This window comes from Schistocerca gregaria, chromosome 2, assembly GCF_023897955.1.
Source record: "Schistocerca gregaria isolate iqSchGreg1 chromosome 2, iqSchGreg1.2, whole genome shotgun sequence".
Classification (NCBI taxonomy): domain Eukaryota; kingdom Metazoa; phylum Arthropoda; class Insecta; order Orthoptera; family Acrididae; genus Schistocerca; species Schistocerca gregaria.
Window position 1 is genome coordinate 1,034,662,990 of NC_064921.1, and position 24,532 is coordinate 1,034,687,521.

The following is a 24,532-nucleotide window of genomic DNA, read 5'->3' on the forward strand; positions in this document are numbered from 1 at the left end:
CTCTTCTCCTACCTTCAGGAGTGCTAGTTCTGCAAGGTTCGCAGGAGAGCTTCTGTAAAGTCAGGAAGGTAGGAGACGAGGTACTGGCAGAAGTAAAGCTGGGAATACCGGGCGAGAGTCGTGCTTCGGTAACTCAGATGGTAGAGCACTTGCCCGCGAAAGGCAAAGGTCCCGAGTTCGAGTCTCGGTCGAGCACACAGTTTTAATCTGCCAGGAAGTTTCATATCAGCGCACACTCCGCTACAGAGTGAAAACCTCATTCTGGAAACTTCCCCCAGGCTGTGGCTAAGCCATGTTTTCGCAATATCCTTTCTTTCAGGTGTGCTAGTTCTGCAAGGTTCGCAGGAGAGCTTCTGTAAAGTTTGGAAGGTAGGAGACGAGATACTGGCAGAAGTAAAGCTGGGAGTACCTGGCGTGAGTTGTGCTTCGGTGGCTCAGATGGTAGAGCACTTGGCCGTGAAAGGCAAAGGTCCCGAGTTCGAGTCTCGGTCGGGCACACGGTTTTAATGTGCCAGGAAGATTTTTCGCCACTAATCCGCATCATCTCACCTACTTGTTGCCCTACTAATCAACTCGCAACTCCATCGCAACCACTACTAGGGTACCTAAATACATGAGCCATCCTGATTTCTGCTACGCTATCAATATTATTTACACCAATTGCTCAAAGACCTTCCATGTATTTTTGAGTTTCTTTATTTTTGTATCCTGTTTATGACGTAGGGATAGTCGATCAAACCGGAAATTACGGAACTAATACCCACACAGTAAAATTGCTCTCGCGTCTCCATCAGGATGCAGCCGTCTTGGGAACGCGATATTTCGACAGCGCACCCTGACGTGATCTTCAGGTGATTTCGTAGCGCGGAGCCCACCACTGCGTGCCAGACTTCACATGTGCATCATGTGTTGCCAACGTTCGGCCAGTCACTCGATACTGTTCGGTTCTTCTTGGAAGTACCCGGAACAGGGCGACATTTCACTTAGCACTGCGGTGCGGCATTTTTCAGGCTGCAAAGCTCTCTGAGTTCGGCAGAATCGCGGTGTCATCGCTATTTGCCCTTCGCTGTTTATTCAAGGAATGATGTTCACAGGTCCAGTCGCTGTCTGGACAAAAAGAGGCAGTTTAGGGATCTATCTTCACAATCCTTTAAAATGAATGCCAATAACAGAACACAAGGATCAGAATTCTCAATTTTCATGTGCGACGGGTACTGCCTATTTGTTATAAAACGAGATTACAACGTCATGCTGAAAGAATTTAAAGATTTTATTGACAGTCTAAGAGCAAAATATTACAATGTTTGACAGATGGGACTCAAAAATGGTTCAAATGGTTCGGAGCACTATGGGACTTAACTTCTGAGGTCATCAGTCCCCTAGAATTTAGAACTACTTAATCCTAACTAACCTAAGGACATCACACACATTCATCCCCGAGGCAGGATTGCAACCTGCGACCGTAGCGGTAGCGCGGTTCCAGACTGTAGCGCCTAGAACCGCTCTACCACTCAGGCCGGCGGATGGGATTCATTTTTCTGTACATCAATAAGCACTTCGTCCTAAATTTGGAGGCATTGAGCGCGTCTACAAATTGTTGGTACGAACAGCAATATTTCTGAAGTCGTACATATAATACCTTTGTTATTTGCAACAGTGTTTAATGGACTGTATCAAGAAGGGAACGATCTATTGACACGTAATCAGCATGGCTTCAGAAAACATCGCTCTTGTGCAACGCAGCTAGCTCTTTATTCGCACGAAGTAATGGCCGCTATAGACAGGGGATCTCAAGTTGATTCCGTATTTCTAGATTTCCGGAAAGCTTTTGACACCGTTCCTCACAAGCGACTTCTAATCAAGCTGCGGAGCTATGGGGTATCGTCTCAGTTGTGCAACTGGATTCGTGATTTCCTGTCGGGAAGGTCGCAGTTCGTAGTAATAGACGGCAAATCATCGAGTAAAACTGAAGTGATATCAGGTGTTCCCCAGGGAAGCGTCCTGGGACCTCTGCTGTTTCTGATCTATATAAATGACCTGTGTGACAATCTGAGCAGTTCTCTTGTTCGCAGATGATGCTGTAATTTACCGTCTAGTAAGGTCATCCGAAGACCAGTATCAGCTGCAAAGCGATTTAGAAAAGATTGCTGTATGGTGTGTCAGGTGGCAGTTGACGCTAAATAACGAAAAGTGTGAGATGATCCACATGAGTTCCAAAAGAAATCCGTTGGAATTAGATTACTCGATAAATAGTACAATTCTCGAGGCTGTCAATTCAACTAAGTATCTGGGTGTTAAAATTACGAACAACTTCAGTTGGAAGGACCACATAGATAATATTGTCGGGAAGGCGAGCCAAAGGTTGCGTTTCATTGGCAGGACACTTAGAAGATGCAACAAGTCCACTAAAGAGACAGCTTACACTACACTCGTTCGTCATCTGTTAGAATATTGCTGCACGGTGTGGGATCCTTACCAGGTGGGATTGACAGAGGACATCGAAAGGGTGCAAAAAAAGGGCAGCTCGTTTTGTATTATCACGTTATAGGGGAGAGAGTGTGGCAGATATGATACGTGAGTTGGGATGGAAGTCATTACAGCATAGACGTTTTTCGTCGCGGCGAGACCTTTTTACGAAATTTCAGTCACCAATTTTCTCTTCCGAATGCGAAAATATTTTGTTGAGCCCAACCTACATAGGTAGGAATGATCATCAAAATAAAATAAGAGAAATCAGAGCTAGAACAGAAAGGTTTAGGTGTTCGTTTTTCCCGCTCACTGTTTGGGAGTGGAATAGTAGAGCGATAGTACATGATTGTGGTTCGATGAACCCTCTGCCAAGCACTTAAATGTGAATTGCAGAGTAGTCATGTAGATGTAGATGTAGATGAGTATAGAGACTGCATATATTACTGCTAACTAGGTTGGTTAAGTCAAGGGGCACGCCCGGAACGATTTTTCTATTTAAAACTCACTATTGTTGAATTTATCGAGGAAAAAGGAGTGCAGGAACGAAAATTGGAATATATTGGAGATTTCATATCTTAAGTGGACTGCACTGCAAAGTGTCCGCAGTAAGACATTACAAGTTAACTTCTTTCTGATTTGATGGGGACGCATTTCAAAAGGAAATCAAGTTGTACAAGGGACACATCCTGATAAGGACAGTCCAGTTCCTGTAGCTCACTGGCGTTAAAGGAGGAATAAATTGTGTCCTTGAAGGAATTACAAGAATAGTTTTATAAAGGTTTTGGGGACACAGTGAATCTTGCATCTGTTTTCGAGACCATTTGCCAAGTCAGTTGAAAGGCGCCCTTGTCCGTGGGCAGTTGTAACTGATTGAATTCCACTTTTAATGACAAATATTTTTACATTAAAACTGTCGAGGGAGTTAAGATTGTTTTCCTCATGTCGAGTTTCCAAGTCTCCACAATGAGGCTGCAAAACTGCTACAATATTTCGATCGACATATTTGCGTAAAAGACCTTCATCGATTATGATATTAAATAAGTCACGATTATGTGGCAACTTGATTGCGAAACTTTGTGAAACTGTCTGTGTCTGTCCATTTCTTGACAATTGGAACCAGATAAAAATTGTATTACGCCTTTAGCACACCAAAAGTAATTAAATAATACTGAAAATTTGTTTTGTTTGAGGTCTATGTAGTTGAGAAATGTAAAACATAAAACCAAGTCGTATGCAGTCTGACTGCACTACCATTTACAAAGCGGTGCGTTCGCAGTTTTCCCCTCTTCCCCCATTATGCGCTCAGACAGCATTCTGTGGTGGTGAGGGAAACCTGCAGCGAGGCTGAGCGCCTTGGCACTTGTGCAGAGACATGGCTCATGAACCGCCACTGCCTTAGGAGTGTCTTCGCTACAGGTCGTTTCCTTTATAACGCAATCGCTCCCCAACCGTTTCCCCACTACCTGGTCATACGACATGTCAGACGGTTCGATGTGGGGATGGTATCGCCGAAGGCTGGGCAGGAACCCTGATCCCTCAGTGCTCCTTTAGCCGCCACCAGGCGTGAGAGTGGCTCTCAGCCGACACTGTGCTTTTAGTTGGCTGGGTACTGGGTTCCAAGCTTTACTTAGGTTGTAGCTACTGTTTCTGTTGATCAGCCGAAAGGTTACTCAAATTTCAATAGCATTTTTCAGAAACAGTCCCAAAACAACCAGGCCTGTCTGAACACTTGCATTTCTTCATGTTGTTGTTGTTGTTGTTGTAGTCTTCAGGCCAGAGAATGGTTTGATGCAGCTCTCCATCCTACTATATCCTGTGCAAGCTTCTTCATCTCCCAGTACCTCATGCAACCTACAACCTTCTGAATATGCTTAGTTTATTCATCTCATGCTCTCCCTCTACGATTTTTACCCTCCACGCTGCCCTCCAATACTAAATTGATGATCCCTTGATGGCTCAGAAAATTTCTTACCAACGGATCCCTTCTTCTAGTCAAATTGTGTCACAGATCTCTCTTCTCCTCAATTCAATACCTCCTCATTAGTTGTGTGATCTACCCATCTAATCTTCAGCATTCTTCTGTAGCGCCACACTTCGAAAGCTTCTATTCTGTTCTTGCCCAAACTATTTATCGCCCAAGTTTCACTTCCAAACACTCCAGACAAATACTTTCAGAAACGACTTCCTGACACTTAAATCTATACTCGATGTCAACAAATTTCTCTTCGGCAGAAACGCTTTCCTTGCTATAGCCAGTCTGCATTTTATATGCTCTCTATTTCGACCGTCATCATTTGTTTGGTCCCCAAATAGCAAAACTCATCTACCACTCTAAGTGTATCATTATCTAATCTAATTCTCTCAGCACCATCCGACTTAATTCGACTACATTCGATTATCCTCGTTTTGCTTTTGTTGATGTTCAGCTTATGTCCTCCTTCATGCAGTTCTTTAATGAGAGCGCTATGGCTATGCGATGCTCTAATACCACGTATTTTGTTGGTTGTTTAAGTACAGTATGATTCTGGTGTTCCTTGCACCTTTCTTCGATTGTCTGCACAATCTGTCTGATGTATACCTTACCGCATTTACACGGAATATGGAAAGCACCGTGCTTACAGAACCCCACTTCTCTCACCATACCTAATAGTGCTTGCAGTTTCGAACATGGGTGAAAAACGTATTTAATGTTACCTCGAGCCAGGGTTCTGCCGATTTCCATATTCCTTCTGAAAAGGATACATTGGGCAGACTGAACAGACAATCGAAGAAAGAAAAATTCCCAGAAAACAGAAGACACACTGAACGCAAACAACCAACAAAATCTGTGGTTGCTGAAAATTGCATGGCCATAGGACATTCAACTATGGATGTGGAAACGAAAGTGTTAATCATATCTCGCCGTTTTCAAAGTGTTTTCCAAGAAGGCTATTTAAATTTCAATGGCCGATGAGCTGATCAACAGAGACAGCAGCTACACCCTAAGCAAAGCCTGGGACCCAGCGCTAAGCCAACTAAAACCTCAGCGTCGACCGAGAGCTACTTATGTTCCGGATAGCAGCTGCAGGAGCACTCAAGGACAGGCGTTTGTGCACAGCTTTCGACAACGCCATCCACCCATCTCTTCACCCAACAAGTCGTGCGACCAGGTAGCGGGAGGGGTGGGATCGATTGCAGTTCAAAGGAGGCGGCATGTAGCGAAGACTCTCATTGTGCACGTATCACTGGCTTGGCAAAAAATTAAAATAGCTCTAAGCGCTATGGGACTTAACATCCGAGATCAGCAGTCCGCTAGACTTAGAACTACTTAAACCCAACTAACCTAAGGCTATACATACCCGAGGCAGGATTCGAACTGACTGACTGACTGGGCACCCGAGAACAGTACAAACAGTACGTTCGCCAGGAAAGATTATGATCATACTTAACACATACAAAGCCCATCCACACCAGCCGTTTTAGCAAACAATCATCAGATTATACCAAGACCTGGCTCATTTCCGTACCTCTTATGTGAACACAGTGTGTTTGTTGTTGTCTTCAGTCCTGAGACTGGTTTGATGCAGCTCTCCATGCTACTCTATCCTGTGCAAGCTGCTTCATCTCCCAGTACCTACTGCAACCTACATCCTTCTGAATCTGCTTAGTGTACTCATCTCTCGGTCTCCCTCTACGATTTTTCCCCTCCACGCTGCCCTCCAATGCTAAATTTGTGATCCCTTGATGCCTCAAAACATGTCCTACCAACCGATCCCTTCTTCTAGTCAAGTTGTGCCACAAACTTCTCTACTCCCCAATCCTATTCAATACCTCCTCATTAGTTACGTGATCTATCCACCTTATCTTCAGTATTCTTCTGTAGCACCACATTTCGAAAGCTTCTATTCTCTTCTTGTCCAAACTAGTTATCGTCCATGTTTCACTTCCATACATGGCTACACTCCAAACAAATACTTTCAGAAACGACTTCCTGATACATAAATCTATATTCGATGTTAACAAATTTCTCTTCTTCAGAAACGCTTTCCTTGCCATTGCCAGTCTACATTTTATATCCTCTCTACTTCGACCATCATCAGTTATTTTACTTCCTAAATAGCAAAACTCCTTTACTACTTTAAGTGTCTCATTTCCTAATCTAATTCCCTCAGCATCACCCGATTTAATTTGACTACATTCCATTATCCTCGTTTTGCTTTTGTTAATGTTCATCTTATATCCTCCTTTCAAGACACTGTCCATTCCGTTCAACTGCTCTTCCAAGTCCTTTGCCGTCTCTGACAGAATTACAATGTCATCGGCGAACCTCAAAGTTTTTACTTCGTCTCCATGAATTTTAATACCTACTCCAAATTTTTCTTTTGTTTCCTTTACTGCTTGCTCAATATAAAGATTGAATAACATCGGGGAGAGGTTACAACCCTGTCTCACTCCTTTCCCAACCACTGCTTCCCTTTCATGCCCCTCGACTCTTATTACTGCCATCTGGTTTCTGTACAAATTATAAATAGCCTTTCGCTCCCTGTATTTTACCCCTGCCATCTTTAGAATTTGAAAAAGAGTATTCCAGTCAACATTGTCAAAAGCTTTCTCTAAGTCTACAAATGCTAGAAACGTAGGTTTGCCTTTTCTTAATCTTTCTTCTAAGATAAGTCTTAAGGTCAGTATTGCCTCACGTGTTCCAACATTTCGACGGAATCCAAACTGATCCTCCCCGAGGTCCGCATCTACCAGTTTTTCCATTCGTCTGTAAAGAATTCGCGTTAGTATTTTGCAGCTGTGGCTTATTAAACTGATAGTTCGGTAATTTTCACATCTGTCAGCACCTGCTTTCTTTGGGATTGGAATTATTATATTCTTCTTGAAGTCTGAGGGTATTTCGCCTGTCTCATACATCTTGCTCACCAGCTGGTAGAGTTTTGTCATGACTGGCTCTCCCAAGGCCGTCAGTAGTTCTAATGGGATGTTGTCTACTCCGGGGGCCTTGTTTCGACTCAGGTCTTTCAGTGCTCTGTCAAACTCTTCACGCAGTATCGTATCTCCCATTTCGTCTTCATCTACATCCTCTTCTATTTCCATAATATTGTCCTCAAGTACATCGCCCTTGTATAAACCTTCTATATACTCCTTCCACCTTTCTGCCTTCTCTTCTTTGCTTAGAACTGGGCTGCCATCTGAGCTCTTGATATTCATACACGTGGTTCTCTTCTCTCCAAAGGTCTCTTTAATTTTCCTGTAGGCAGTATCTATCTTACCCCTAGTGAGATAAGCTTCTACATCCTTACATTTGTCCTCTAGCCATCCCTGTTTAGCCATTTTGCACTTCCTGTCGATCTCATTTTTGAGACGTTTGTATTCCTTTTTGCCTGCTTCATTTACTGCATTTTTATATTTTCTCCTTTCATCAATTAAATTCAATATTTCTTCTGTTACCCAAGGATTTCTAGCAGCCCTCGTCTTTGTACCTACTTTATCCTCTGCTGCCTTCACTACTACATCCCTCAGAGCTACCCATTCTTCTTCTACTGTATTTCTTTCCCCTATTCCTGTCAATTGTTCCCTTATGCTCTCTCTGAAACTCTGGACAACCTCTGGTTCTTTCAGTTTATCCAGGTCCCATCTCCTTAATTTCCCACATTTTTGCAGTTTCTTCAGTTTTAATCTACAGGTCATAACCAATAGATTGTGGTCAGAGTCCACATCTGCCCCTGGAAATGTCTTACAACTTAAAACCTGGTTCCTAAATCTCTGTCTTACCATTATATAATCTATCTGATACCTTTTAGTATCTCCAGGGTTCTTCCACGTATACAACCTTCTTTCATGATTCTTAAACCAAGTGTTAGCTATGATTAAGTTGTGCTCTGTGCAAAATTCTACTAGGCGGCTTCCTCTTTCATTTCTTAGCCCCAATCCATATTCACCTACTATGTTTCCTTCTCTCCCTTTTCCTACACTCGAATTCCAGTCACCCATTACTATTAAATTTTCGTCTCCCTTCACTATCTGAATAATTTCTTTTATTTCATCGTACATTTCTTCAATTTCTTCATCATCTGCAGAGCTAGTTGGCATATAAACTTGTACTACTGTAGTAGGTGTGGGCTTCGTATCTATCTTGGCCACAATAATGCGTTCACTATGCTGTTTGTAGTAGCTTACCCGCATTCCTATTTTCCTATTCATTATTAAACCTACTCCTGCGTTACCCCTATTTGATTTTGTGTTTATAACCCTGTAGTCACCTGACCAGAAGTCTTGTTCCTCCTGCCACCGAACTTCACTAATTCCCACTATATCTAACTTTAACCTATCCATTTCCCTTTTTAAATTTTCTAACCTACCTGCCCGATTAAGGGATCTGACATTCCACGCTCCGATCCGTAGAACGCCAGTTTTCTTTCTCCTGATAACGACATCCTCCTGAGTAGTCCCCGCCCGGAGATCCAAATGGGGGACTATTTTACTTCCGGAATATTTTACGCAAGAGGATGCCATCATCATTTAATCATACAGTAAAGCTGCATGTCCTCGGGAAAAATTACGGCTGTAGTTTCCCCTTGCTTTCAGCCGTTCGCAGTACCAGCACAGCAAGGTCGCTTTGGTTAATGTTGCAAGGCCAGATCAGTCAATCATCCAGACTGTTGCCCCTGCAACTACTGAAAAGGCTGCTGCCCCTCTTCAGGAACCACACGTTTGTCTGGCCTCTCAACAGATACCCCTCCGTTGTGGTTGCACCTACGGTATGGCCATCTGTATCTCTGAGGCACGCAAGCCTCCCCACCAACGGCAAGGTCCATGGTTCATGGGGGGAGGACACAGTGTGTATAACTCCCATATTAGGCCAACAGCAACAGCTGTCCTGCCACACATTAGGTAACTGCAAATCGTTCTGGCTGTCTAATTCGACACGCGCCGGTAAATCAGTCTGCAGTTCTCGTCAAATGAGGTTCGAACATGACGAACAGTCTGACAGGCGTATTTCCTTGTGTCGGCGCTTTGTGGTAATAACAGCCGAAAGTGCGTCAGACGAGGATAAAATATCGCCAATCTCTTAAATTATCGCCGCTCTATAGAGATTAACAGAATAAAATTGGAGCACAGTCGTAAATTATCGCACAGTGACACGTAATACCCCGTGAGCGCAGAACCTGGTCCCCTGGCGGCAGTCGGCTGAGATTTAGTGCGGCTGGCGCCAATGGCGGGAGCGAAGCCGCGGGGAAGGGTATCGCCAGGGGGTGAAGGGGTGGGGGGAGATGTGGGGGCGGGAGCGCTGGAATGGGCAGCGCTGCAGCGCACGGAGTCACGCGACTGCACTCGCTGCCAGGAGTGAATCGTTTTCTGCCATCGCCAGGTCAGAACGGTAGTTTACGTCACGAAACAATAGGTTAGTGTATACGGAAGTTGCCTTTTTTTTCTTGCCGTATCACTAAATTTCTGGGACTTTTAGCTTTGCAGACACAATAGAACCTTTCTTAGCAATAACATACAGGGTGTCCGAAAAGACATTCCCTGATTACACAAATTGACAACTCAGGCTAGAAGTAAGATACAAATATGAAACTTGTGTCGAATTGTTTACAACTATCGAAGTTTTTTTCTGTTTTAGGTTTGCAGTACGTAAGTAGAGGATGAGGTGCAGTGTCCAAGAACCCATGTTAACACTTACAGCACGGTGCCCGTAGGCCATGCGGGCGGGCCCGCCCTGAAATTGACGATTCTGACAAAGATCATTCGTACTCTCCGGACGAAAGTAAAAGTGATGATTCAGGTATGCATGTGTCTCAGTTTTTCATAAAGTGAAGACTTCATTACCGCATTTTGTATTGTGAGTAATGTTCATTACTTTAGTACCTTTTAGTGCAAATCTTAGCATTATATTTTTTCTATGCAGACAGTGGTACAGACCATTAGTCACCATCTGTGGTACGTGGTCGTGTGAGCCTCACTGAGCACAAAGTGCGAGATTGGTCGGAACCAGACGATCAGCCAGTACTGCCAGATTTCCAGGAAGTAGTCGGCGTAGCATCGCGTTTTTCAGATGCCACTGAGGAGCTTCGGTATTTTAGTTCAAAATGGCTCTGAGCACTATGGAACTTAACATCTGAGGCCATCAGTCCCCTAGAACTTAGAACTACTTAAACCAAACTAACCTAAGGACATCGCACACATCCACGCCCGAGGCAGGATTCGAACCTGCGACCGTAGCAGTCCCGCGGTTCCGGACTGCAGCGCCTAGAACCGCACGGCCACCGCGGCCGGCGGTATTTTAGTTATTTCTTTGATGACGACCTTATTCGGCTCATCAAAAGTGAAACGAATCTGTACGCTGGTAACGTTATTACGACAATGAAACGCAAAGGTAGCCTGAAAATAAACTCTGTTTGACATAAGTGGTCTGCAGTGAAATTGCAAGAGATTTACTGGTCTCTCAGTATTATTTTGCATATGTGCGTCGTAAAATTGCCGAAAATCAGTGATTCTTGGTCAACAGACCCGTTTCCGCAGACAGGATTTGCGAGTAAATTGTTGAAACGCGATCGATTTTGCGCTACATTGTCGATGTTACACTTGAATGACAATATTCGTCGCAAACCTTTTCTGTTTTTCATTACAGTTCCCACTCCAAGAGCTTTATTTTCCCACATGTCCAAAGGAGATGGACTGGTGTAATATCAATCAATATAAATGCAATGTCCTTTGCCAATGTACTGTGAATATTCAGAACACTAAAACTAAAAAAAAAGATGGTGTTTTCTTTGAAAAACTATCTCTTGGCAGTGAAGTGGAAGTCAAAACGAGATGTTTTTTGTCTTTCCACAAACCATAAGTCTACCAACACAAGAATTCAAGTGAGGGTCGAAGGTGGAACAGCAGAAATTGTAAAGACAGGCGTTACCATTGATTACAATAAGAATAAAGCTGGGGCTGACAGAGCAGATCAGCTCTCCAGCTATTATCCACTTGCCCGAAAAACTGTTTCACTTGTTTATCGTGTCCGCTGTCAACAGTTTTATTTTATATAAAGAGAACAGTAGGAAGAATGTATCCCTAGTAGGTTTTATTCACAGAGTGGGGAAGAAATTGGCTGAGAATGGCGGAAATATTTTTCAGCAACAGCCCTCTTCAGCCTCACAAATTGAGGGGACATTTGAAAGGCACTTTCCAGAGAAAGTCCCACCCACTGCAAAAAAGATGATACTACTAGGTATTGAAAAGTATGTTCAGAAAGGGAGAAGAAAGAGACGGGTAAGCGCATCAGGAAGGAAAGTAGAAGATGGTGCAAGAACTGTGGCGTTGGCCTTTGCGTCCCACAGTGTTTCAAGGATTTTCACACGAAGGCTAACTACATCTGAACTATTAAAATACTATAGTTTACAGGTACCTGCAGTTAGGCAGTCCAGTGACATTTTGTTTTAAATTCAGATGCAGTAATAATGGCACTACTCAAGAGAGAGATCATGTAAAAGGTTTTTTATCCACGACATTTTTGTATCTTCTCTTTTTAATTATAACACCCGTTTTTATTTTATATTGTAAAATAAACTTACATTCATGTAAAGCTCTTACTTTTTCCTTTTAAATGAATGAAGAACCATATTCCTATCATTTTTCTGTTCTTTGCAATCTAATTTCAAACATCCATTAAATATGCCAGTTCACAGCCAAGTGCCGGGTGTAGAGAGGGCAGTGTTGAAAGTGTTAACCAGTCAGGAGAAGGCACAGTGTGTCCTGTGGTACCATGAGACACGATCACCAACCACACTGCAGAGACACTTCCAGACAACATTTGGAAGGAATCCACCCCATGTCAAGAGCATTAAAGCCTTGTATGAGACGTTCAAGAACACAGGATCGGTTGCTTACCTTCCGAGGTCTGGTCGACCAAGAACCTCGGCAGACAGGGTGGAAGCTGTAAGGCAGTCTTTTCTGCGAAGTCCGAAGAAATCGGCCTCACGTGAATTACAGATGCCAAAAACCTCTCCCCTTGACATTTTACACAAACGTTTATTGTTTCACGCATACAAAGTGCAAATCGTCCAGGCCTTGTTGCCCAATGACAGTACAGTCGACATGGCTTTGCGGTCGAAATGCTATCGCGTATTGAGTACGATGATGGTTATCTCAGACAAAATGCCTTTTCCCACGAAGCGACCATTTTTGTCAGTGGAGTATTGAATCACCATAATGTAGGCATTTGGGGTTCACAACCCACTGGCGAGGTCATGGAGAGCACCAGAGGCAGTCCAAAGGATAATGTTTGGTGCGCACTATTGCACTATCGAATTATCGGGACATTCTTCTTCGCTGAGGCTACCATCACATCTCCAGTGTATCTGGACATGTTGCAACTGTATACTGTTCCTCAGCTACTTCAGTATCACCCCGATGTTTTGTTTCAGCAAAACGGTGCACCGCCTCATTAGGGTTTGGACGTCCGTCCCTATCTCGATATGACCTTTCCTGGGAGATGGATTGGTCGTCATGGGACAACGGTTTGGCCTCCACGTTCTCCTGACATAACCCCTTTAGACTTCTTTTTATAGGGATATGTCAAGGACAAAGGTGTACCGAACACGTGTACCAGATCTTGAAACCCTGCGCCACAGTCATTGAATCGATCCCTCCAGTGATGTTGGCTAATGTGTGGACGCAAATTGAATATCGCCTAGATGTGCTACGTGCCACCAAGGGTGCTCATGTGGAAGTTTACTGACGTGTGAAAAAAAACTTTGATAGTTTCTAAACAATTAGACACCAGTTTCATATCTGTATCTTACTTCTAGCCTGAGTTATCAATTTATGTAATCAGGGAAAGACTTTTCGGACACCCAGTGCAACCGCTCACTGTCGAAAGGCCTGTTCCTAAAGACTGGAATGTAGCACAGGTCTCACCAATAATCAAGAATGGAAACAGGAGTAACCCATTGAATTACAGACCCTTATCACTGACCTCAGTTTGCAGTAGGATTTTGGAGCATATACTGTACTCGAACATTATGAATCACCTTCAGGAAAATGATTTATTGATACATAACCAACACGGATTCAGAAAATTTCGTTCTTTTGCAACACAGCTAGCTCTTTATTCCCATAAAGTAATGAGTGCTGTCGAAAAGGGATCTCAGATCGATTCCATATTCCTAGATTTCCAGAAGGCTTTTGATACACAAGCAAATATTAATCAAATTGCGTGAATACGGAAACCTCTCAGAGGGGTCACAGCTCGTAGTGATAGACGGTATATCTGGCGTTCCGCAAGGTAGTGTCATAGGCCCTCTGCTGTTCCTGATTTATATTAATGATCTAGGTGATAATCTGATCAGGCCCCTTAGACTGTTTGCAGATAACGCTGTAATTTACCGTCTAGTAAAATCATTAGACAATCAATTCCAATTACAAAGTGACCTAGAAACAATTTCTGCATGGTGTGAAAAGTGGCAATTAGCACTAAACAAAGAAAAGGGCGAGGTCATCCACATGGATACTAAAACAAACCCGATAAATTTGGGTATACGATAAATCGCAAAAATCTAAAGGCTGTCAATTCGACTAAATACCTAGCAATTACAATTACGAGCAACTTAAATTGGAAAGATCGCATAGAAAATACAGGCGAAATAATAATAATAGGCGAAACAGAGAGTGCGCTTTGTTGGCAGAACACTTAGAAGATGCGACAAACCCACTAAAGAGACAGCCTCCATTACATTTGTCCGTTCTCTGCTGGAATATTGCTGCGCGGTATGGGACCCTTACCAGATGAGATTGACGTAGGACATCGAAAAAGCGCAAAGAAGAGCAGCTCGTTTCATGTTTCGCGCAATAGTAGTGAGAGTGTCACTGATATGAATCGCGAGTTGGGGTGGCAGTCAATGGAACAAAAGCGGCTTTCCTTGCGGCGAGATCAATTTACGAAATTTCAGTTACCAACTTTCTCTTCCGAATGTGTAAATATTTTGTTGACACCCACCTACGGAGAGAGAAATGATCATACAAAAATAAGAGGAAGCAGAGCTCGAACGGAAAGATTTAGGTGTTCCTTTTTACACGCGCCATTAGAGAGTGGAACGGTAGAGAAATATTATGAAAATGGTTCCATGAACCCTCTGCCAGGCACTTAAGTGTGAATTGCAGAGAAACCATGTAGATGTGGATATTAATTATTACACAACCAAATGAAATGAAATAGCAAACAGAAAGTAAAACAATCTTTTCTTTTTGAGGTTCATAGACGAGAAAGCCAATGGCGTGGATCGGATCAACTGTATCGTGTAAGACGGAAATACCGCAGAAGAAGGTTGTGTAACTTCAAGTTTGGTCTATATTTACGTAACCATGCCTTCCAGACGGACTGAAATGTTTTGGTGTCTGCTTTCTAAAGTGGTAACACGCTCTCGGGTTTCACGTCGATGGCCTATCATTTGCGCAGGTGCATTTTGTGACAGTTTACTGTAGTACTCCCCTCCTAACAAGACTCGGTACGTATCCACTACCAACACTTCAGGCTACAGCAGAGTCTTTATTCTTACTGATACAAAATATCGACAGCCATAGCACTTGTACCATTGTTTGATTCTGATGCGATTCTGAATCATCAGTCTTCTCACGGGTTTAAGCAGCCCGCTGACTATTCTTCTCTCATACCTACTTCTTGATCTCGAAGTGCCACTTACAAACTACATCCTCAACAGTTTGTTGTGTTGTCCCACTCTCTCTCTCTCTCTCTCTCTCTCTCTCTCTCTCTCTCTACGGGTTTTACTCTCTACAGCTCCCTTTGATACCACTGAAGCTATTTCCTACTGCCCTATCCTGCTGTTCCTACTTCTTGTCAATGTTTTCCGTATTTTCCTTCTTCGCCGATTGTGCGGAGAACCTCCTTCTACATTCACTCATCTCAACTGCTTCGATTCTCATTTTGTCCAGTTTTCCCACAGTCCATGATTCAGTTCCACGGTTTAACAGATGCCTGCCGCTGATGGCTATCATGCGCCCAGGCGAAGCATCATGTCAGTTACTAATATGGGGCGACCCGCACATCGGACTGCCCATTATCCACAGAAAGGGCATGTGATTTTTAGACGCTGAGACTGCTGCCGGATGGAGCGCAAACGTCGCCACCCACTCCACACCAGGCGTCGTCAGTGGCCACAGAGCAGCGTTTCCAAAGCGAAGGCGTATAATATCCCCGAAAGAGGTCAGTCCTGTCTCATCGAGGGCTGGATCAGCATCGGCGGCGTGATACGGCCGTTGTACAACACCCTGGACATCGCCTCATGAAGAAGACATATCACTACCTCAACGATGGTGTCCGGGTACCCCACTTGCCGTAGAACCACAGTCGAAACAGCGTGGATAACTCTACCGAAGACGTGGCTCAAGTCAAGGGAGGCCAAGATCTCAGGCATTTGGAGAGGTTTGGCGTGCGTAATCATGTCCCGATACCGACAGATTGCAGTGTGGATGTTGTGGTCACCTCCTGACGATGCCTGGCCCTGTGAAACGACATAATGGACCATCCGCCTGAGGTACACCGCCCGTAGTCGAGTGAAGGTCTTAATATCACTGCTGAGGTAGGTCAACGGCCGATAATCACAGATCATGGATCCACCTTGTGGCTTATGCGTGCGTACGATCAGTCCTTCAGCGAAGGCTGCAGAAAGCTGCGACATGGGGAACAGTAGATGGCGGCAGATGTCTGTTTAGGATGGCTCCAGTAATTGCTGGAAAGCCCAGTAGAACGTCTGATCCCGGCGACTTATAAGCAGCTCCCGTCTGTATTGCTTCAAGGACCGCCGTTTCCGTTACACCTCTAATAAGATCCGTTAGGCAGGGGAATCGTGCTAAAAGTGAACTGAGAGAGCTCCGTGATCATCTTTTGTAGATGGGGATGCTTTGAGTTTAGCCTAGTGTAGTAGGCGTGAAAGGCGTTCCATTTATAGCGCTATCTAGGCGTCGGCCATCGTTCGTTGTGACAATCCAGCAATCAAAGCCTGTAGCCAGCGTGTTGTTCAGCAGTGATATGATACACGGACGGTTCCTCCTGAATCACTCTGACTTGAGTGTGCGCCTTGTTGGTCGCCCCCTCAAGATGACGGCATGTGAGGGTGGCGTTCTGGGCCTTGGCACAATTCGCCATCCTCTGCCGTGCGGGAACGTGCGGCAGTGTGGAACATTCATGCATAGTACTGTTAACGGAAGCCCGTGGAATGACACCTCCTGGCTGCCATGTCTCTAGGCAATCAAAGTCTTCTGGTGTACTCTTTTGGGGCAGAGTAATCACCACGAAAGGGCAGACTGGTAAGAGCCGACGAGTGCACGTCACTCCGCGTTATCGGAAACGGTACAGAGCACACTTCGGTAGCTCTCGTCCCACTTACAATGGAGCACGAGACGCAAATCCGATGTGGCTAGATGAATGGCTAGTGTAATGTGTAAAGCCAGACAGTCGCCATGAACCTGCTCCCATGAACCATCGAGCTGGAGGTTATTCACAATTGTGACAAGTTCTGCACATGGAGAGCGACGTGGTAACTGAACCTTGGAGCTTGAGTACAGTTGGAATCCCTTCCCAGTAACAAGGTGCTCTGCTGTCGCATAAAGAGAGGCTTGATCACATCGACAAAAAAGTTATGTCTTTCACGACACCGACTGGATCCAGACGGCTCACAGCTGTTTAAGTCCGACTCCTTGGGTAGTAAGAGCCATATCTCTGGCGTCTCGGAGATACATGACATCTTCGGCAAGTATACCTTCGCGGAGCAGACGACCACTCCACTATCAGTGTAGACACATGTAAGACAGAAGTATTGTATTTGAATGGTCCTGTGAATCTTGCACCACCAGAAGGAGGGCAATGTAAGTGTCCGCTACATTGATCGTGTCTTTAAGTGTGGCCAGTTTATGGCGTGCACGTGTGTTATTAATTGTTTCTAGGCGGTAAGCCTGATCAGTTTCCCCTTTCAATAAGTTGTTCTGTTCAATGTTTGCAGCCGCCAGAGTCGGCCTCATCAAAGCTACCGGTGCAGCGGCGGTAACTGTGAAGCGATGGTGCTCGACACGGCCGCGAGGCGCTCCACCCTCCTCGGGCCCATGGAGTACTCTGGTTCATCTTCGACGTAGTCTGTCCAAGAATCAAGTGAAAAACCCGGTAACCGCAGCAGAGTACTGTCAGCAGAGCTGTCGCGAGGATGCTCCGCAGCAGAAGGTGTACCGTCGGTTGCTGGCGCATGTACCGTAGTCGCTGTGACATCGTGAAGTGAGAGACGGGCTACGGCATTATGGAAAGGGGTAATTCCACCCGACGACTGAGTGGTAGGGTCCTTTGTATCATCCAATGGCAGGTCCTATTTCAGGCCTAGGGAGAAGACAGTCGGCAGTTGGATTACGGCGCCGCTTCTTGTGTCTTCAGGGAACCATTGTCTGCGGACATATTACTTCGTGTCGGAGTGTGGCTGGCAATCATCCGACACTGCCCCCGTTAGGAGGGAGGCAGGAGTTGGTGCAACTCCTGATTCAACACTAACCTTGCGAGGAGATTCAGCCTTTGCTCGCTTTCCTTAGGCAGTTCGGCCGGAGACAATATGGAATGAGGTACGTGACCCGCAACTCTGCCGCCGACCATGGACTGTGGCATGGTATTTCCATCCAGGGCAAGAACATTGTCCCTTTCGTAACCTCCGGGAAGGTGAGAGGGAGTGTAGTGGGCGTCGCCCATCAGTGTCTGAAGCACTCTGCGTTGGATACATGCCGACAGGACACGGCCTTCTTGACCACAACTGGAACTAATACGCGGCTGTCCATCATACATGACGATGGCCCTACAGCTTCCAATAACTAAATACGGCGGCGCATGCTTTGTCAATTCAATCTTTATTTGCCGCACACGTGAAATGTCACAAACTGTTGTTACTTTTCAGCGAGGTAGCTTACCATGGTACCGTACAGTTTGAATGCTCTCATCACAACATCTGATGGGACTTTGAAAGAGATGACGATGACAGAGTGCGGAGGCTAAATCCAGTGTGTTCTGTCGTGAAAGTGCCTTTATAGCCGTCAGAGTGCCTAAATTTGAGATTACGAACGTGTCTGCACAGGACGTCTTTACACATCCCCCCATTCATCACTTTATTACAGATAACGCTGCCAGTAATTGATAAGTGGAACCCGAGCATGAGGTGCAATATGCACATCGTCCCAGATAAAACGTTCAGTTTTGTGTGCCGGAGATCTTGTGTGTTCTGCTTGAAAAGAGATTTCAGCCATGGCCTGGCAGTACGAGTGTGCCATGGCCCTCTCGAAAGACGGACACGATGCACTTGCTTCTGCGAGAGGGTAAACAGGAAACATTCGCCGCCATGTTCCACGTCTGGCTGGGCGTAAATAAGTGGCCCTCGCCCCACCGCTGCGTAAAGGCAAACTGCCACAGGCTGAACTACCAAGCAGTACTCACTGTCCTTCCTCACAGCCTTATTGCTGCCAGCACTTGTCTAAGAAAAGCAAAGGTTCTGAGTTTGAGTCTCAGTCCAGCACTCAGTTTTAATCTGCCAGGAAGTTTCATATCGGCACACACTCCGGTGCAGAGTGAACACTTCATTCTGGAAACGTCCTCCAGGCTGTGGCCAAATCACGTCTCCGCGATATTATTTCTTCTAAGAGTCCTGCAAGTTTCACAGGAGAGTTTCTGTTAAGTTTAGAAGATGAGGTACTGGCGGAAGTAAAGCTGCGAGGACGTGTCGTGGGTCACGCTTTGGTAGATCAGTCAGCAGAGCAATTGCCCACAGAAGGCTAATTTTCCGAATTCGAACCTCTGTCCAACAGACAGCTTTAAGCTGCTTCGGAGTCTCTGGACGTTATGTAATCCAGCTGAAACCTTCCCGTGTCTTTAGGCCATCTACAAGTATATCTCCCCTGTAATTTCTTAGATATTCCCGCCGATTTTGTGACATCTCGTTGACTCGGGTGTACTGCTGGTGGTCTGCGTTTATATGACACAATATTTCGACGTCGTACATCGGCATCTTCATCAGGTGCTTCCTTTGATTGGAAGCACCTGATGAAGACGCCTAGGTACGACGTCGAAATATTGTGTCAGATAAACGCAGACCACCTGCAGTACACTCCATTCAACGAGATGTACTTCTCCTTCTTGTGGTTTTTGTGTGTTATCTATTATTAGCTCATTTTTTTTACGGGACTTAATTTGTGTGTCTCCCCTCTCCTTTCTTCTGCGAAGCCTATATTCTCTAGTGACTCTTTCGTCTACACCTTCTCCTACTACAGCTTTCCAATTCTTCACGAGTATTACATTAACACCTCCCTTTACGTTATGAATAATCCGTTTAGTACCTTTCTATATATCTGTATCTTCTCGTCTTATGTTTGTTCAAAAAATGGCTCTGAGCACTATGGGACTTAACATCTATGGTCATCAGTCGCCTAGAACTTAGAACTACTTAAACCTAACTAACCTAAGGACATCACACAACACCCAGCCATCACGAGGCAGAGAAAATCCCTGACTCCGCCGGGAATCGAACCCGGGAACCCGAGCATGGGACCTTATGTTTGTGACGTAAGCCTATATGCCTGATCTATTTTTATTGGCGTTCGTTGGTTAGCGATTAGGATGAGCAAGACCCTCTCACTAAACCGCTCCCGTTATGCATTTTTTTCTGCTGGCGTCGCCATTACCTTATTTTCTCTCCATTTCACTTCACTTACCCCCACTTTACCTACACTGAGTCTTTGAATTCCCCGTTTCAGATTTCCAAGATTCCCTATGCCATCAAATTTCTGATATTTCCTCTTGACGAAGATCCTAAGTGGGGCGTGATCCTAAATCTTTAGCCAATGGAGAGTGCATCATGACAATTTTTCAGTGACAAGCCAGATGCCCTGTGGACATGCATTGCGGATGTTTAATGCAGTATTTTGCGTTAGTTTCTCATGCAGTTAATCAATGCTGATGCGTCCGTTTTGTACGAGGGATTCCATACATCCAAACTCGGTCTGCTCCTCCATCATTCATAACAAGACCATTGGCTCAACGAGGGTGACAAGTTATATGGGAAGTCCTCGGTGTCCATTGCTTATAATTTACAGATCACTTGATGAGTGGGGTAGCCACAGCTTTTGAAATAATAGCAACAGCTCCTGAATGTTATTTCTTATTAAAATTGTTGACAGTTTTTTTTTCAAAACTTAAGAAGTGGCTCCGATGCCACTCGGGGACCAGGACATCTTGATTAATACTTAGAGATACTACCCCTCTCAAGAGGTGTGAAAGCTTTTATATGAATCCATAACAACAGACGGTCTACGTTCGCTGTTCCAAATACGAACAACTGTTGTTGTTATTGTTGTGGTCTTCAGTTCTGAAACTGGTTTGATGCAGCTCTCTATGCTACTCTATCCTGTGCAAGCTTCATCATCTCCCAGTACCTACTGCAACCTACATCCTTCTGAATCTGCTTAGTGTAGTCATCTCTTGGTCTCCCTCTTTTTACCCTCCACGCTGCCCTCCAATACTAATTTGGTGATCCCTTGATGCCTCAGAACATGTCCTACCAACCGATCCCTTCTTCTGGTCAAGTTGTGCCACAAACTTCTCTTCTCCCCAATCTTATTCAATACTTCCTCATTAGTTATGTGATCTACCCATCTAATCTTCAGCATTCTTCTGTAGCACCACATTGCGAAAGCTTCTATTCTCTTCTTGTCCAAACTATTTATCGTTTATGATTCACTTCCATACATGGCTACACTCCATACAACTATCAGATGTATAAGTGAATGGAACTGTCATGTGGCTAGAGCCTTCCGTCGGGTAGGCCGTTCGCCTGGCGCAAGAATTTCCAGTTGAATTCACTTGGGCGACTTGCGTGTCGATGGGGATGAAATTATGATGATAAGGACTACACAATACCCAGTCCCTGGCCGGAGAAAATTCCTACCCAGCGGGGAAACTAACCCGGGCCGTTAGGTATGACATTCGGTCGCGCTGACCACTGTACTATCAGGAGCGGTCTATAAGAGAATGACGACAATGAAAATTTGTGCGGAACCGGGATTCAAATCCAGATTTCCCGATTTATGGCAGCGGTAGTCTTAATCGCTTCGGCTATCCGTGTACGACTCATGTCCAAACCTAGACTTCCATAAGACGTCGACCCTGCGTCACAACTGTACTCGCACACTTATTATGTAACTCTCTTACAAGGGAGAACATTTTAATTGGAAGTCGCCACTTGGTATCGGCGGATAAATACAATATTGCAGTATCTGTGTTGTTAACAAGAACGATGAAATTTTCCTTCGGATATGCATTCATGTCCGATTTAGCACTGCATAGTTCCTCTTTACAACACAGGCACTGCAATACTGAATAGTGGGTTTATGTCTGGAATTTATCGTCGAGTCCGTAATGTGAAGACTTCGAAATCATGCGCAATACTCCATGGATACATCAAAGTATCCAGAATTCAGTGCAACAACGTATTGATGACAGCGTCGAAAGCTAGACGAGGGTATTTTGAACATGTGTTCGAATGAGACGTTTGTACACTGATACGTTCAATTCTTTGTGGTTCTTATGATTAACTTAGTATAAAAACTTGCAGAAAATTAAGCTTTATCTCGGAAAAAAGACATAATTTTTTCGATGGTTTATGAGATTCCGCTGTAGTATACTCATATTTCAGTATTCTCACTAACGAAAGCAAGTAAATTTGAGTTTTAAGAGCAGATATTAGACCCATTATGTGCTTTAAGTAATAACCCAAATGTGAACCTTATGTAGATTGGGGTGGAAACATCCGACGTCAATTAAGAACAACAAAATTAATTTGGTAACATAAGTAGTGACTGTAAATAAAGAGTTTCTGGACTCATTTCAAATAAAATATTTTCATATCTGTTTGTGAGCAATATGTCCCCAACGTTTGGCCGTAGCTGTTGGTTACTTCTCGTATTTAATCGTGAAACTGATAAACGTGCCTGATACCAATCTATATTTTTATTTTTGGGATACTTATCGATTTTCCAACAGAAAAATAAATATAAAGCTGGTTAATGCTCGTTATCATAACACAGAAATTAAGACGTCTAAAGTACCCTGTTATTCAAATTCACTAAGTTAGCCAGTAACGTATTTTTGTTACTTACAATATTCATCTGTTGCGCGTGAGTCTCCTTGTAGACGTCCACAATCTGCATCAACGCCGAACCTGCAAAGTAAAATAAACAGTACTGATTAACAGGGAAAACATTGTGCCATTTTATTAAGCGAAGCAGATCCATCAGGTTATAAATGATTAAACTGTTACAGTAAATTAAATTGGGCACTAAGAGTTTCTGATTTCTTCTCTGCATACGTTCATTATATGTAATTAAGGTACGAATCTTACAGGTGAAAGAAATTTTCATCTCCATTATTTGAGGTACAAAGGGGAGGTGATTACGTGTTTTCTTCCGTAACAGGAAGATGCGCCAATGTTAGGTGAATCCCAAACTTCACATTTCCGTTACATGGATAAAGCGCATGTTGTATCTTTGACTTCCGCAAACCGTTTGATTCAGTACCACATCAGCGCGTATTAATGAAAGAACGATCATATAGGCTACCAAACGAAATTTGTGATTGGACTGAATATGTATTGGGTGGACGCAGCATATTATCTTGCATAGAGAAGTAAGATTAAAGTTTAACATACAAACGTTTAACGTACCATGTCTTTTTCAAATGGCTTCAATACTTATCGTACGATGATGTACAGTTCACAGAACAGATTCGAATATCCCACCATGATCGTCAATGAACTTTTGCGCTCTAGCGATAACATGTTGTGTTGAATGTTCAATTGCCTGTGGTTGGTTGCTAATCAATTCAGCCGCGTCCATGGTGCGACGAAGGTGTTCATCTCGTGTATTTACCTTCACTTTGTGCACTTCTTGTTTCATCCAACCCCCTTAACAGAAATCTAAAAGTGTAAGGTCAGGTGATCTTGGAGGCCAGTTAATGGCACCGCCACTGCCAATCCAGCGATTAGGTTAGGTGCGGTTGAGCTGGTCCCTCACACGTAAGGTAACATGTGGAGAGGCACCGTCATGTTGAAAGTACATTCCAGTTCAATTGGCTAAAGGAACGTCTTCCAATAGTTATACAAATGAATTTTCCAAAAAATACAGTTACGTCTCTCCCGTCAATCGCTGATTGATAATAAAAGGACCTATCAAAAGGTTACCTATCATGCTGCACCAAACATTTATGGCAAAACGAACTTGGAAACTGCTATCTATTGAAGCGTGTGTATTTTCCTGTGACCATCGATGATAATTGCGTGTGTTGTTTATTCCATGTCGTGCATACTAAGGTTCGTCAGCGAATAGTATATACGGAAGCAAATGACTATTCTCAGTTAGCCAGTGACAGAATTGAAGTCGTGGGGATTGTCACTAACGTGGAGATTTTGGGCACGCTGTATGTGAAACTGATAAATGTTTTCCTCATGTACTGTTTCCCATACACATGTCTGTGGGGCATTCATCCGCAGGGACATTCTTCGTATGCTCGTACCGGGACTTCGCTCAACACTTGCTATAATTTCTTCCTGTTCTCGCAAAGTTTGTTGACGTGCACGCTAGGACCAAAAATGTCTACTTGAAAGAGAGCCTGTTGCACGCAAAATGATAAACACTTTGGTAAACACCCTGCGATCAGATAATCGTTGAGTTGGAAAGCACCTGTGGTATACTTCTCTTGCAGCAGTAGCACTAGCGTCGAAGAACCCATAAACATACACCATATCTGAGTATTCCTCATTACTGTAGACGTGTGGCATTGTTAGCAGCGCTTGTACGAACACAGTTAACACCATACACTACACAGATAACCGATCCGTCGCCCGTAATTACACAATGCCGCTTACAAAGCACAATTGCACAGACAACGGGTGATTGTAATACGTACTACGTACGTCACATGACCGTAATACGTAGTAGGTTGCATAGCGTAAACCCATGCATTGTTTGCAAGAAAATCAGTTTACGGTCCGGTTGTATT

The 24,532-nt window shown here is 44.1% G+C and overlaps 1 protein-coding gene across 1 annotated transcript in view; it reads right to left on the minus strand.

Annotated features, from left to right (window-relative positions):
• The window catches only part of LOC126336803 (brain-specific angiogenesis inhibitor 1-associated protein 2), a 555,994-nt gene that overhangs the window by 139,561 nt on the left and 391,901 nt on the right, over positions 1-24,532 (minus strand). The window contains exon 4 of the mRNA XM_050000840.1: positions 22,636-22,697. Within this exon, the coding sequence (XP_049856797.1) occupies positions 22,636-22,697 (62 nt within the window). The remainder of the gene's footprint in view (positions 1-22,635; positions 22,698-24,532) is intronic.